This window comes from Pithys albifrons, chromosome 21 (assembly GCF_047495875.1).
Source record: "Pithys albifrons albifrons isolate INPA30051 chromosome 21, PitAlb_v1, whole genome shotgun sequence".
NCBI lineage: Eukaryota > Metazoa > Chordata > Aves > Passeriformes > Thamnophilidae > Pithys > Pithys albifrons.
Window position 1 is genome coordinate 5,909,920 of NC_092478.1, and position 15,064 is coordinate 5,924,983.

Sequence of the window (15,064 nt, forward strand, 5' to 3'; positions counted from 1 at the left end):
GAATTATGATCAGGTAAAGAATGACAAGGAGAAATTGGTTCGTTCTTGCCTCTACTCACCAGACAACACCAAAGGCTCCGTATCCGATGGGTCTGTCCGGCTCCACGTCCAGTTGCTGCTGTGGGTGTTGTGAGTGCTGATGATGGTGCGCTTTGACCGCAGCAGCTGCTGCAGCCTGTACCTGAGCTGGTGCTGCTGCAGCCGGTCCAGGGGCCTGGCCTGGGGCCGGGGATGGGAAGTACGGCTGCTGCTGCCCTGGGTTCAACATCGCGGCGGCGGCGGCGGCCGCGGCGGCGGCGGCGGCCGAGGAGGCATGTTGCTGCACCGGGTGCACCGCGGCCGCCGAGCCCGCGTGCAGGTGGTGCTGGGCGTGGTGGTGGTGGTGCAGGTGAGGAGGAGGGAGGTGAGGAAGGTGGTGGTGATGGTGGTGGTGGTGACCTGCTGCTGCCGCAGACGTACCGCCATTGTAAGCCGCCATCATTTTTGCGTTGGCTGTTGTGCCACAAAGAGACATTCATTAAAGAAAAAAATATGCCCTTTGATTGGATAACAACTGGGTCAAGCTGTCATTTGGCCATAGAAATTAAGATCTGCTACACTTTAAAAGAAGTTGGGTTTCATCAAACGTGGCCCACCTTTATAATCATGGAGCTCCACTGGCCTTATCTCCTCGCGAAGCCAAACCACTCGGGGAGTCTCTTCATGTGTGCGAGCGCCAACCCCTGCCCCAGCGTCCAGCCGGGCTTGGCTACTCCAACTCCATCCTCGGGCAGCTGCCTTGGGGCTGGGCTGGGTTTTTTCCTTCACTTTTCGGTTGGTTTTTTTTGTTGTTGTTGTTGGTTTTCTTGTTACAGAAACTAAACACCGTGATCAATCCCCCTTCCTTCCGGAGGGAGGGCTCGGAGCCTCTGCCCTGAACACCCCGCGAGGGCCGGCCAGCCTAGCCCTGCCATTCCCACACCCTCTCCATGGATCCCCCGAACCTCCCTGAGCCCGGGCACCTCCTACATCGCTCCCTCCTTCCAGGCACCTGCTCCCTCACAGCAGCAACAACTCGGGAGTTTGTAACTTTTCCTTGAAGGCCTGAAACACACACAAGGACCAAGAGAAAGTGAAGGGGGGCTGCAGGGCGAGGAGAGGGGAGTGAAAAGAAGATAAAAACAGGCGGAAGAAAGAAAGCACCGGGGCAGGAGAGAAACCGCGGGGAGGGGGTGGGGAGGAGCAAGGGAGGGCAAGGAAAGTGGCAAATGAATGACGGGGCGGCCGGGGCCGCGGAGGGGGCGCGGGGCAGGACGCGGCGGCCCCTGACAGCGCGACCCGCGGCGGGGCGGGGCCGGGCGGGCCGGGGGGGTCGGGCCGGGGGTGGAGGGCAGTGTGGCCCGCGGTGCGGGCTGCGGGAGGGTCTGGGGGCGGCCCCGGGTCCCCGCCCCGCGCGGCCCCGGCCCCGCTCTCACCTGGTCCCGCCGCCCGCGCCGCGCCGCGGGCACGCGCTCCCCCCCCCCCCGCGGGGCGCGCGCCCCCGACGCCGCCCGCAGCCAATCGCGCCCGGCCCGCCGGGCTGCGCGAGAGCCGCCGCCGACCAATCAGCGCGCGGCGCCCGGCGCGCCCCGCCCACCGCGCGCGGCCGCGAGGGGCCCCCCCTCATCCCTACACCCCCGGCGCGGCCCCGCCCCCGTGACCCCGCCGGCCAATCAGCGCCCGCCGCCGCGCCCGGAGCCGCCGAGACCCCGCGAGATTCCCTCACCTCACACAACCCTCACCCCGGGCCGCCCCGCCCACCGCGCCCTCCTGCCAATCACTCGCGCCCGCGGGCCAATCGGCGCTCCCCCTGCGCACAGTCCCGCCCCCAAGGCCCGCTTCTCGCCCAATCACAGCCGCCCATCCGATCCGATTAGCCAATGAACGGAAACGACTGCCCGAAAAGGGGTTACTGGGCCAATGGCACTGGGAGGCGGGGCGCCGGCGTGACTGACAGCTGCGCTCACCAATAGGCGCCGTCGGTGGGCGGGGAAGGAGCCGCAGTTCCGCCAATCGCAGAGCGGGGCGTCCCGTGACGAACGCGGAAGTGGCCGGTGTGCCCGCCCACAGGGGGCAGACGGCCAATGGGCGATGGGAATCACCTGACGGGCAGCGGGTGGAGCCAATGGCGGGCCGGGGCGGGGTGAGGTGAGGACGCGGCGGGCGCGGGGTTGCTGTGGGCGCTGAGGGGGCGGTGGGAGCGGAGCGGGAGCCGCGGGGAGGGAGGGCTGAAGGCTCAATGCCGGCCCCGGTGTTTGCTCTCCCCCCGCCAGGTGCTCGCTGGCTGCGGGGTGACCCCGCTCCGTCCCGCCGGGGCCGGTTCCCGGGGCGGGCGCGGTGCCGGCCCCGCTCCCTGGAGCGCGGGGGTGACCGGCGGGAGCTGCCGCAGAGGGTGTGGGGGCTGTCACGGGGTTTTGGTTCGAGGTTCGGAGGCTCTTTTTTTCAACTCCTCCAGCAGTGTGCGGTCCGGGGGCTGTGGCCGCAGGTCACACCGTGTCACACCGTACGTGAGCTCCCCTCAGACAGGAAGGGAAACAAGGCACTAATGAGAGGTTTGAGGTGTTCCCGCAGCAGCTCCGCGACCGTTCCCCGGGGCAGGGCCTGCCCCGCTCCCTGCAGCGCGCTGAGCACACGCTCAGGAGTCTCAGCGCGAGGTACGTGTTAACCAGGACCAAAATACCCTTTGTTGGGTGTTTTATTTCACTCGCACCGTCGGCCTGCCTGCCAGGGGAATGCAGTGTCCTTGTCTGAGGTGTCAGTGTCAGTGTTCCCTTAAAACACAGCCATGAGTAAACACGTGACAGTTTTAACACTTTCCATTTCCTTATGTGACTATTAACCTGATGAATACTTTTGCTTCAGAAAATATTCTGGTTATCGGAGCCTTGCCCGTGGGGGTAAAGTTAAATTACCTGTGCTAGTGATAAAGAGATTCCTCCAGGTGACTAAACGAGGTGAGCAGTTCCAAGGAGGGCAGTGACTGACAGGGGATGTGCACGTGCCCCTGTTGGGAGGGAGGAGAAGAGCCCTGCAGAGCCTGGACAGGAAGGCTGCGCTGCCGAGGTGTTACCAACAAATCCCTGATGGTGCAACACCAAGTCCTGTCATCTGTCCTTTCTCTTTGTCTCTGGAAACTGGACGTCAGCAGGCTCCTCTGCAGCAGGGGGAAGAGAGAGTATAAGTGTGGCAGCCTGTTGCCTTTCCTGAAACTTGAGTGCAAAATCTTTCTAAGAATGGGTTCCAGATACTTTGTAAGAATGTGTTTTGGGTCCTTTTTCCCTGGTCTTTAAGAATGAAAACAAGAAAAGTCTTGCAGGACTGAAGATGGGTTTCTTTGTTAAAGCTGTTTCTGTTGCATTTTGAAATGCTACCTATATTCCAGTCTGGAATTTGCATGATAGCATGTCTCTGAAAACAGAGATTTCACTTAAAAAAAAAGGCAAGAGTAGACTTAGTTTACAGGTATTTTCTAATAGTACCTGGAAGAAACAGAATACTTATTTAGAACTTGTATTTGTAGCTGTCTGGTTGAGGTTTTCATTGGGGTTGATAACAGGGTGGTCCCTGCTTCTCTCCAGCTCTGGGAAGGTGTGGTGTGGAGGACAGAGGAAGGAAGTACCAAAGGGCATAGCACTGTGTTGGCAGGACTGGAAGGCTTTTAAAACTCTCCTACATGTTTTCATTATGGACTTTTTCCTTTCTCTGCTATTGCAACATCTTTCCAAGTGGTAAAATGGAGCAGTGGCCAAATAATCCTTGTGTGGGAATTTGTCTTCTTGGTGTATTTGCAGCTTGTTGTCTCAGTGCCATTATTCAAGTCCAAATACAGTGTCATCCTAAATATTTATCCAGTTAGGTACTTTACTGGCTAAATAAGTGTCTTAGCAGTACCCTAAAAGTGTGGTCAGACACTGTCATGTCAATGGGTGTTCAGCAGTGGGAGCAGAAGTTGCACAGGGTGGCAGTCCTGGCACTGGCACCTGATTTCCTGACAGTCCAACTAGATCACTCCAAACAGCATCTTCCAGCTTCCATCTGGAAATTGTTGCTAAAATCTGGGACCCACTTTATTAATCTAAGTTGGGCTAAATGCTACGGCCACATTACCCATCTTTTGTGTGCCCTTTGAAGCTGCCCCAGCCCCTCAGTGAGAGCAGAGCCTGGTGAGAGGCAGCAGGAGGGAAGCACCATCTCAGTGGCCATGGGGAGTCCTCCAGGTGCCAGCACTAAATGACCCACCCTAATGAGTGTGTCTGCCTTCCACACTGGCCTCATAAACACGTTAATTGGTTGCTTGGCCTCTGTCAAGCTGTGAAGCTGAAGGTTGTTGGTTCAGCTGCTTTTTAGGCTCTTCCTGCTATGAAATTTAAGGAGGACAAGATCCAGTTGATTCATACAGAGGTATGTGTAAGGAAAAAACTTTTAAAAGGATATTAAGGAAACATGAAACTCGATGACAAAATGCTCACCTAATAGACCCTTTCTTTCCTCTGTACAGGTTTGTTCCTTGAAAGTGTTCCCTATGAGTTACATGAGTCACTCCCACTTAGAGCAAGCTGAGTTATTGGTGTAGTGGTGTCAGTCAGTGCTTCCTCCTCATCTCCTGCCCCCTGAAGAAACACAAGGCTGCTGAGGGGGCTCATCACTGAGCTGGCTTGTGGAACTTGGAGCAAGAGTGTTCTCTGAGTTCAGTGAGCCAGAGCTGCTTGATGAGCGAGTTGGCAAAATCCAACCATGGTAATTGGAACTGGGCAGGCAGAGACACAGAGCAGGGTCCTGCCAAAGCCCAGTTTGAGGGCAGCTCATTTGTCATCCCTAGTGAGGCCTGGAGATACAGGATTGGTAACTGCTGCTGCTGAAACATGACAGATCAATTCTAATCTCTTGCTGGTGAAGACAGTTATTCATGGGGACATGCATCTGTCTCTTGGCATTGTCCTCACAGTAAGAGTGCTGTAACCAATACAAGGCTGTTGTCTGGGAGGGAATGCTGGGGCAGCTGGGGTTGTCTGTGCAAACCCAGGTAAAAACTACACAGAAAAGTCAATACTGTGCATCAGAAACACAGAGCACAGGTTTGTTCATTTCCAAAAATCCACCACATCAAGTTTAGTCTTTTCTGACTTTTGAGAGATTTGCTTTCCCCTTGGATTTGACACTTGCTTTGCAGGGATATAATCTTTTTGACAGCTCTCCTTGTATGGGCAAGGGATGGAGGACAATTTGTAATCAGCCAGTCTTGTTTCTGGTCCTTAGTGGTGTTTTAACCTTAAAATTCTCCACAAAAGATTGTGTCATCTTGCACAGTATAAAATATAATGGTCCAGTTCTAACGTGCTTTGTGGGCTTTTTTTTTCTTGTTCCACATGAACTAGCTGTGAAAACAGGAATAGGAATATTAGAATGAGTCTTTTGATTATGACTTGTGTATGAATGCCCTTCTACATTTAGGCATGTAGGCCTTTTGTGATGCTTTAACACAGCAAAAAGTTAAATTAAGTGGAACAAAGCATAATAAAATGCACAGATTTGTCTCTGATCCACAAAAGGGGTGCTCTGAGCTGCACTATTGATGATTTATCATGTGGGTGTTTGACAAGCCCACACATACCCTGATATACCACTCTGCAGATACACTCCTCAGTGTTCTGTGACACCTTGGAAATATTTAATTCATAAATCCTAATGCTGGGGCCCTTAAGGTGTCACAAGCATGGTGCTAATGCCTGTGAATCTGAGGGAGTTGGGTCAGTCAGATAAATACCCTGCTCTAAATAAAATGTGATCCTAACATGCAACAGAATAAACATACATGAAAATACCACGGGATTAAAATTCCTGTTGGAGTATGTTGCTCCTCTTCTTTGCAAAGAATAATTTTCCAGAGTTTTTGTCTTTAAAACCTTTTCTCTATGAAACTGGAAAAGAATAAATTACTCCATTAACAAAATGCAGTGAGAAGCAGGGGAGAGAATATTTTGGTTTAATTTTGGTTATTTATAAAGGTTTCTGTCTTGCTGTTTGCAAGGATGGCAATATGTTTTCATCTAGGAGGAGGGCAAGGATCTGCTCATCTTGTGGAATGAGGGACAAATCCCTGCCCTACTCAGGGCAATGTTTTAATAAGATGGAGGGGAAAAAAATCCAGTAGTCCAACCAAGCAAGTGGCCCAGTGCAAGGTTGTTAGTCAGGCCAAAAGGCACGTTGTCCAAGAGTCTTTAAAGCAGCAGTGTGGGAATGTGGCACTGCCCTGGACAGTGATTAAAGGATGGAGTGGTGCTTCCTGCAGCAGGGCAGCACTGATGTGCCTGGGATGGGGTCATGGACAACTGGTGTAAGTGACAGATGGTGTCATCTAAGATTGTGCATCTCTCTGAGGTTGAACATCAGACTCTACAGGCACTTACATTCCTTCCCTGCCCTGTCAGCCCTGTGTGGCTCTTGCAGAGCAGTGTTTGTGGTGGGATGTGGTGGCTGACAGCCCTGCCCCGGGTCTGTCCACTGTGCTGCACATACAGATATGACAGACAGGATTAACACTGTGCCTTGAAATCATCCCCAAGACTGTCATCTCCCAAACACTGAACTCATGCTCTGCAGAGCTTTCTAGCCAGAAGCATTTTCTGTTGTGAGTTCTGAAGGGGTTACTGAATTCTTTCCTCACTGCAGTACTTAGGCATGAGCTTGGCTTTAAGTGGGAGTGCTCACGTCCTTACAGTTAGTTTGTATTAATTCATCATTTAAAGATTTCAGCTGGATTGTTTAGACCTTTTTGTCTCATTTTCCTCCTTGCTGCTAAACACCAGTTGCAGGAGGCAGAGGGGAGGTCTTTATCCCCCACTGTTTTCTGGAGAAAGTGACAGTTCTGCAGTTCTCTCTGTTCTATATTTCTTTGCACCAGAAATGACCCTGCTGCTCTTTGTCACCAGTGTTTCCTTTTATCCCTTTCCTGGCAGCTGCTCTTGCTCCATTCTGATGTTGGAACAGCAAATGAATTCCCTCTGAAGCAAATGTCATGCCAGTAAAGATGTTGAAGCAGCAAGAAAATCTTCTCTGTCTCTGAAGACTGAATTGGAGACCTTTGTGAATGAGATGTTCTTAAAATAGCTCTGCAGTGTGTTATCTTCCCTAGAAGGTGGAGAATTGAAAACACCACCATGAGCCACTTGTCCTTGTGCAGGCAGCATCTCAAAATGATGGGTTTAGGAGTGGGCAGAGAAGCAGGCTACTTCCTTTTCCTCGTCTCCAAAAAGCCCTGCATGATTTTAGACTCTGTGTGACAGTACATTTATGTCTTTTCCAAGAGTTGCATCTCTGCTGCTTGTTTAAATGTGACACGTGTTGAGTGACCTTGTTCTTCTCCATGATCTGCTGTTTCCGGATAAACCAGCAGCTAAAAGTAATGCCAAGCCACAAGTTGAGTAGAGATGCTCTAAATTACCCTGGCTGAAGGTCTGGGCAGCCAAGGTCTCTGTGGAGAGCAGAGATTCCCAGCTGGTGGGATGTGACACACATGGATACCACACCCCTCAGGCACACGGTTTGCTGTGTGATGGGAGAGCCCCTGTGGTTCCAGCCCTGTGCAGTCTGTCCCAGGCTGGGTGCATTCTCTGGGTGCTGCCTGGTGCTCAAGTCTCTTGTTTTCTGCAGCATACCTCTAATATTAATGGATTAACTACACTGGCTTAATTTGCATGGTGTGCACATGCACAATTATTGATTTACCACGTTCTGTAATGTGGGTGTCAGGTCAGGCACAGAGATAAAGCTCTGGAGGGTTCTCAGTCAGGACAAATCTCTGACAGCAGCCAAAGAACTGACACCCCAGTCTTGGGCTGGGTGAGCACATTGGACTGGCTTAACTCAGCATGGAGTTCACATGTCATGGAGTTCAGTTTCTGTCTTGATTCAAACCTACTCACCAAGGAAGAGAACAGGGTTGGAAATCTTCATTTCCTTGTCACCTGGGAGTCTCTGGTTTGGGTGACAGGAGCTCTGTCTCTGTGGTCACACAGACAACAGGCATTGTGTCCTACATGGACAGTTTGGTCAGTTTGAGAGTGCTCGCTGAGATCTTTCCACCCTCAGCCGGTTTGAGGTGTTTGATTTCCTGGCAGGCAGAGCTGGGGCCCAGCAGCAGAACGCAGGAGCTGGGGCAGTGGGAGCTGCTGGCCTGTGACATCTCTGTCTCTGAGGACCTTGCAGGGCTCGTGTCCTGTAGTCCCACAACTTCACAAGCTGTGCAGATGAACTAACACTCCGTGAATTACAGGCACATTTTGAGAATTCATTGTTGTGTCGTTGCTTCATAATCCTATACTTGAAATCAGATGTTTCTGAGGAAAATAAATCTTGCATATGTGCACATTTTGGAGCAAAAAATGCAGGCTGCACATGTGACTTACACTTGAACTGTTGTTACTTTGTTTATCAAAAAATGATTGTAATGAATGGAATTGAGGAATTGAGCAGTAAAGCTAATCATGAAGAGAATCTTCTACAGGTCTGTAAATGTCTGAATACTTTTATTCTGCTTGGATGTGGTGGAAGGGGAACTGATAAGTGCTAGATGCAAAAATGAAAACACTAAATATAGAATAGGGATTTTTATAGCAAACAGTTTCATAATTATATTCATATCACAGGTTTAACTAGGAGAAATGTTAAAATTTTAACATCTTGGGTTTTTCATCTTTTGTGTGAAGGTAGAAATAATTAACTGTACTGATAGAAACATGAAGTTTTCAGAGTTCTCTCAGTTGTTTTAAGACTACTAATGTTTTTCCTATTCCTGCTTTTTGACAGGTTAATATCCCTTTAAGGGCTTTCTTTACTGGATCAATTCCTTTCCTAGCAGGAGAACTAAAGCTTTTCAGCTGTCTGTCCAATTTATCCTTCTGGACTAAATTTCTCATCTCGAGATAACCAGCAGCAACACTCCCCTCAGGAGATTTGTATCAATTAGTTCTGCCTCACTAATTCCTGTGGTATTGGGGGACCAGTGAGTTGTAAGAAAGCTGCTCTGTAAACAGTTATGGCTGTTGGGGGTTTTTCTTTACTTTTTTTGGTGAGGATATTTGTTTGTGGTGAAATATGTTTTGTGAAATACATTTTTTACATGGCAGTTATTGAAATCCTGCAGGTTTACATGTGCTTGCAGAAATATGGGGAGTTTTAGCTCCTTCTGGGATATTAATTGTGTACGGATTTCACGGAGTACTAATGAGGGGCCATGTTAGGCAGAGCTAAGCAAATTTATTCAGAAAATACTTAGGATGGAGGATGTCATCTGAGAGGTGCAGGGCTCTGAGGTACAACACTGTCTAAAACTACCTGAAGGGAAGTTCTAGCCAGGTAGGGCTTGGTCTCTTCTCCCAGGCACTCAGCAATAGGACAAGGGGGCACGGGCTCAAGCTCTGCCAGGGGAAATTTAGGTTGGAGATCAGAAAAAATTCTTTGCAGAGAGAGTGCTCAGGCATTGGAATGGGCTGCCCAGAGAGGGGGTGGATTCCCCATCCCTGGAGGTTTTTAAACTGAGATTGGCCGTGGCACTGAGTGCCATGATCTGGTAAAGGGACTGGAGTTGGACCAAGGGTTGAACTTGATGATCTCGGAGGTCTTTTCCAACCCAATTGATTCTATGATTCTACTGGCTTGGAGCTGGTGTGTGTCGGTGTGTTGTGGCTGCTGCTGCTGTCATGGCACTCTCTGAAATGTGTATCAGTTGGAATTCCAGGCATCCTGAAGGTTGTCAGTAACTTTTCTTTTGCCCTCTGTTCTTAGTGCTATTCAATGTAATGCAGTGTGAAGGGAAGTGGGTCATAAATATTCAGTAAATGGCACTCTGGGGTGCCCCAGTGGCAGCCTGGCATTGAGGAGGGGGGGTGCACTCTGCACAGAGACTGAACCTGAGATGGCAGGAGCCACTGTAGCAGCATTACATGCCAGTGTGATAGGGAGGAGGTGGCTCTTGTTCCAACATTCTTTAAGGCTTGGTTTTGCAATGTGATGTTATGCTGCTTAGTAGATCCTACAGGATCTGTACAGTATCTAAATCTTCACATTCATTTCCTGGCAGCTTCTCTGAATTGCTGCTGGTCAGTAGCTGGCCAGTCCCTGGGTTCCTGCTGTTTAGAGAGCCCTTGGGTGTCCTCACGTCTGTGCTTGCTGGGCCATCTCATGCCATCCTGGCCCTGCCCCTGGTGCCAGCCTTGGCACTGCGTCACTCCAGAGGGTGTACAGGACTGGGCTTGGGGCTTGGGGCTGGGGTGGTGCCTGTGCTGTGTCTGAGGGGCCACATCAGGGGAGGGCTGAGCTTTGTGGCCATGGTAGTGGCCCCACTGCCATCCCTGGTGTCACCAGCTCCTCACATCCCTCACCAGGTTTGAGGTGAGAAGTCACTATGGCTCTGTCCATAACGTGAATGGCAAATGCAGTCTAGCAGAAAAGCAGGTTTCTCCACAGCTGGAACACAGGCCAGGCTTCACCTAAGCCCTCCCTTAGCCAGAGAAAGGTGGCTTTAATCTATTTATTCTGCATTTGGTTGTTTTTCCAGCACTGATGTGTCTGCAAATGCCATAGCACTGTTAGTCTGTTACTGTCCATTTGCCATTAGCAGATGTGTCGGGACATGAAGCTGTTTCCAGTCACTCAAGTCTAATCCCAGCAGTGCCACAGGATCTTGGGAATGCTTTTAATACAGAAGTAAACAACATGTAACGTGTCATTTTTAAGAACTTGCTACCAGCAGTTTTAGGATTTTTTTAGACAGCTGATTTTCTTTTTGCTGATGTTTTAGACAAAACTAATTTGATCAGATTATTAGTGGAGGAAAATTAAAAGGACAAAACCATCCAGGAAGCTCATTAAAGTGGAAACCCTGAAATAACTGAGTAATTGGGCATTGATTCTGTCCCCCCCACTTTAGGAGCAGTATTGCATTAAAAGTAACATGTCTGCAGGATGATGCTTCAACATCTGTTGCTGCTAAAACAGAATAATTTGCTTGTTTTTTCCTCTCTATACATTCTTACAACATCTGCATGTGTAGATTTGTCCTGTGTATTAATCACATCTGACACTGCTCCTTTCCAGGGAAATGGCATCAAAGGGAATGGGATCCTCCCTTTGGCTGGGAGGGGAATGTTCTGGTGGAGGATCCTGCATTGCCATTCACTTGGATTAGACCCTGGGTGACTGGCTGTGAAACGAGTCCTGAGGGTGAGTGAGGACTCTGAGGGCTGTTCACGAAGCCCATGCACAGGTTTGGTGCTCTCAGGTGTGTTTACAGGGAACAAAGAAGTTCACAGGCTGTGGCCTGTCTGTCTGCCAAAAGTCTGTGTCACATTATGTGATTAAAAGAAGCAAATAATTATCCTTATTTTCTGTTCTCTGAATATTTGCAGCAAATCACAATATTTAAAAAATATTTCACATTGAAGATGCCCAATAATTGTGCTGCAATTTCAATGTGTTTTTTTTAACTTTATAGTTGATCCAATAAGTTGATTCTATACGTAGCTTGCTGAATGTTTGCTATTTCAATCACTCTGGCTGTGATTATTGTGATAGGAAGCAAAATATTTGCTTTGGTTTAAGTTTTGGATGTTTGCTCAAATAGATATGGTTGCATGTGCCAATCCTGAGATTCAGTTTTTTAGGAGTGTGACTTTTTTCCTTCTCTTCACTATTTGTACTATAAAAAATCAATTGCATAAAGGTTCATAGCAATAAAATAGAAAAAAACTTTTGGACAATAGGTTTGAAATAATATTTGGAAATATTTTCTGATCTCATATTATTATGATATGAAGCATGTCTTGAAAATCAGCATGGGAAATACAAGCATGGGAAAGCACGTGCTTGAATCCATCCCTATTCAGCAAAAGCCTTGAACTTAATTTTAAGCATGTGCATAAGTTATGTTAGTTAAATAACCCATAACTATTTGCTTAAATCCAGACAATGTTAGACTGACTAAATATTAGAATTGCAAGGTAAATACTGCAGTAAATAAGATAAATATGGGTGTTGGCTTTACCACAAACTTGTCAGTGGTTTTGACTTTTGCTGTCATTTTTATGGCATACAGTTGAAATCAGAAAAGAATGGAAATTTCAACTAATTTTTTAATATGCTGAAATGTATTAAGTTACACAAAAGAATCCATATTATAGTAATCCTGCATATATACAGGCAAAGAGTACCCAGCGTGCATGGCAGATGGTTTCAAAGGAAATCCTCGAGAGCTAGGATTAAAAAGCAATTTTCAGCAAGTTTAAAATGGGTCTCCATATTTGGGTCACAGATATTAACTCTTTCATTGCAAACAAATGAGGGAGAAGTCTGGTCGGATTATTATGGAAATGTTTCTCCCAGTAAAAGCTGACCAGTTTGTGCTGGGGAAGAAAGGTGTGAGAAGGTCAGTTGATTCTGCCCAATCCTTTTCTCACACCAGTGGGAAGCAGAGTTGTGGCGTGCAGAGACAGGAGGATGTTGCAATAAATGGAATTCATCTTTCCACAAACACTGGCAACTGTCTGAAAAATAATGTGTGTGTGGCTTTGATCTTTGCCCACTGAGGCAAATTTCCACACAGACAAACTGATAAATAAGTTTTGGCGTGTTGGGAACAGCAGATTTATACTGTTTACCTTTAGTAAATTTTTATCAATCACTTTAATAAAATGTAAAGACTTTACAGATAGCATTTTTGTAGTCCTTTTGGATATGGCAAGCATGTATGATAAAGGATAAATAAGAAATTGCACAGCAACAAAAATGTTGCTCCGTCATAGACAGGAATGACCACGGGCTCCACATTTGGCTTGGCAGTCTGTCTGCACATGGAAAGCAAGCCTGTGTTTTCTCAAATGTGTTTTAGGGGGCACACTAGAAATTTATTCATTGTTGTTAAAGGTTATATTCTAAAATAAACAGTGCCATGCAGACATTGTTCAGGCTGCAGCTGTTTGATGGTGGTGTATCAACATCCAGAAGTCTTGTGACCAGCCTGATGCGCAGAAGGGATTGAGTGCAGGTCAGCTTTGTACTGTGGGATCAAGAGAAGGCACTGGGCTTGGAGCAGATAAAAATAGCACAGCAAGTTGGAGATTATTGGCTTTAACTAATTTATACCAGCTAGTAACCATGTTATGAGTGTAATTCACATTTATGTCAGTGCTCTTTATACACTTGGATAGTACAAAGGAACCTCAAGTTTGACATGAAGTAACTTTTCTTTAAAAGGCTCTTCTGCTTCCAAAGTGGAAATTTAAGTTAGACCTTAAGCAATATTTTATCACTGAAGTAGAGCAATCATCTTACTGTGTTCCCAAAGCTCAGGTGGGCATATATGGAGTAGACTTGGAAAGCTTTCTGAGCCAAGGTGCCTGATAAGTGAATTATAGCAGTAACTGCTGGTTTGAATATCAGCTTAAGAAGTTAATTGCGTTGGTCTTTGGGTGTTACTTTGGCTACAAGTTAACAGTGAAGGACAGGGCACTTCTGAAAGGGCACAGGAGTGTCCTGGTGGGAGAGTGAACTGCGGGTGGGAATCTGTAGTTAATTAACAATGCTAAGAGGTCTTTTCTGCAGGACTGAGCCAAGATAGCTACCAGAGGTCCTGTCTGCTGTCAGAAAGGACAATTTAGGCAATGGATGACAATAAGGCAGCTTTGGGTGTTCAGTTCTTATACCAGAGCTAGAAAGCATCAGTAGACTCAGGCTGAGCTTTTAAATCTGCATCTGTTCTTCTGGATATTTGTTTCACATTGCCTGTTACAGGAAATCTGCCTGTGGGCATCTTGATACAGCCTTCAGAGGGCAAATAAAAGTGCTGAAATTAGAGACCAAAACTTGAACATCCCAGGCTGTTGTCAGCTATCACGTGTCTCCAAGTTATGATACTATTAATACTTGGAGAAAAAAATGTCATCCATGACAACCATTACCTTTGATCCTTGTGTTTGTAAATGGAGTTTGGAGTTTTGCCTTAGATTTTTCAAAGACTTGCATCTTTCAAAGGGAGGCAAAACAGATCTGTTTGGAGTCTCTGTCATTGTTATCTTCCAGGACTTTGTTTCATGTAGTTTTTGAAAGTCTCTGCAAAAGGATTTGAGATAAAACCTGATCCAGATGACTTTGGATAGTCTGAGCAATCTATTCTGTTGACTTGAACAAACCTTAGACTGGGTTCTAAATAAACAAATCAGTGTTGGCTTTAGAGAATGAGTTCATTTCCTTTACTCACTGTACAATTGAGTATTCGATAAAAAGGAGTTTCTTGTGTGAGGTCAATTGTCCCCTGGGTCCAAGCAGTGTCTTCTTGGGGCCAAACCCACTGGGAGGGGAGTAAATCATGCAGATCACTGGAAGGTCAGACAGGTGGGAAACAGACACCTGAATTTTCCTGTCAGGAGCCAGATGAGAGTCCTCCAGAAACCACAGCAGGGTGCAATTCTGAAGCAATGTGGGACATACAGTTAAAATGTGTTTAAAAGAATACTGTAAAGTAATTACTGTATCATTGTACAGAGTTCTGAGTGCTAGAAACTATAACCATAAACCTCGCTAAATGAAGTAAATGCTTTACCTCCAGCAACTTTTATCAAGAAATATTGAAGGTTCAGTTCCACCGAGTGCTGTGGAATTTCTCTCTGCTTCAATCTTTTTGTAGTGTATAGTTATTAAAGTTTCTCTGAGTAGATGACTGAAAGCAATAACCTGTTCGTGTCAAGGTTGTGCATTGATGTCTGATGTAACTGGTCAGACAAAAGTCACAGATTCCACAGGGATAAACTGGGCTATGGATTGGCTTCTTGGCACCTCTTTATTGATGGCACTTTAAGCAGTGGTTTGAGGAGAAGCAGATAATGAAAATTGATTCTTCTCTGCAGGTCTCTCACTTACTTTTGGACTTGGACAGACCTAATCTGTGAAGATAATTAAAGTTCCTTTGCTCTGGATGCTGTAAGTGAATTTTTTATTTGTTTTATGGGAATCATTAGGAGCATGTTGGCTTCACACAGGAAAAAAGGTGAAAATG

The 15,064-nt window shown here is 47.3% G+C and overlaps 2 protein-coding genes across 9 annotated transcripts in view; one reads left to right on the top strand and one right to left on the bottom strand.

The window, feature by feature from the left end:
• Window positions 1-1,531, bottom strand: part of NLK (nemo like kinase) — a 39,790-nt gene extending 38,259 nt beyond the window's left edge. The window contains exons 1-3 of one of the 3 annotated variants that reach the window (XM_071575014.1): window positions 1,455-1,531; window positions 636-1,083; window positions 60-492 (exon numbers count right to left, since the gene is read on the bottom strand). In XM_071575014.1, coding sequence (XP_071431115.1) covers window positions 60-481 — 422 coding nt within the window. In that variant the 5' untranslated portion in view covers window positions 482-492; window positions 636-1,083; window positions 1,455-1,531. The other 2 variants (XM_071575013.1, XM_071575015.1) reach the window with 2 other exon arrangements.
• Window positions 1,532-2,119: 588 nt separating this feature from the next.
• Window positions 2,120-15,064, top strand: part of LYRM9 (LYR motif containing 9) — a 31,073-nt gene continuing 18,128 nt past the window's right edge. For 3 of the 6 annotated variants that reach the window (XM_071575342.1, XM_071575347.1, XM_071575345.1), the window contains exons 1-2: window positions 2,120-2,166; window positions 14,916-14,988. The gene's annotated coding sequence lies outside the window, so the exon portion shown is untranslated. Of the gene's footprint in view, window positions 2,167-2,243; window positions 2,673-14,915; window positions 14,989-15,064 lie in introns of those variants that run through there. The other 3 variants (XM_071575341.1, XM_071575346.1, XM_071575348.1) reach the window with 1 other exon arrangement.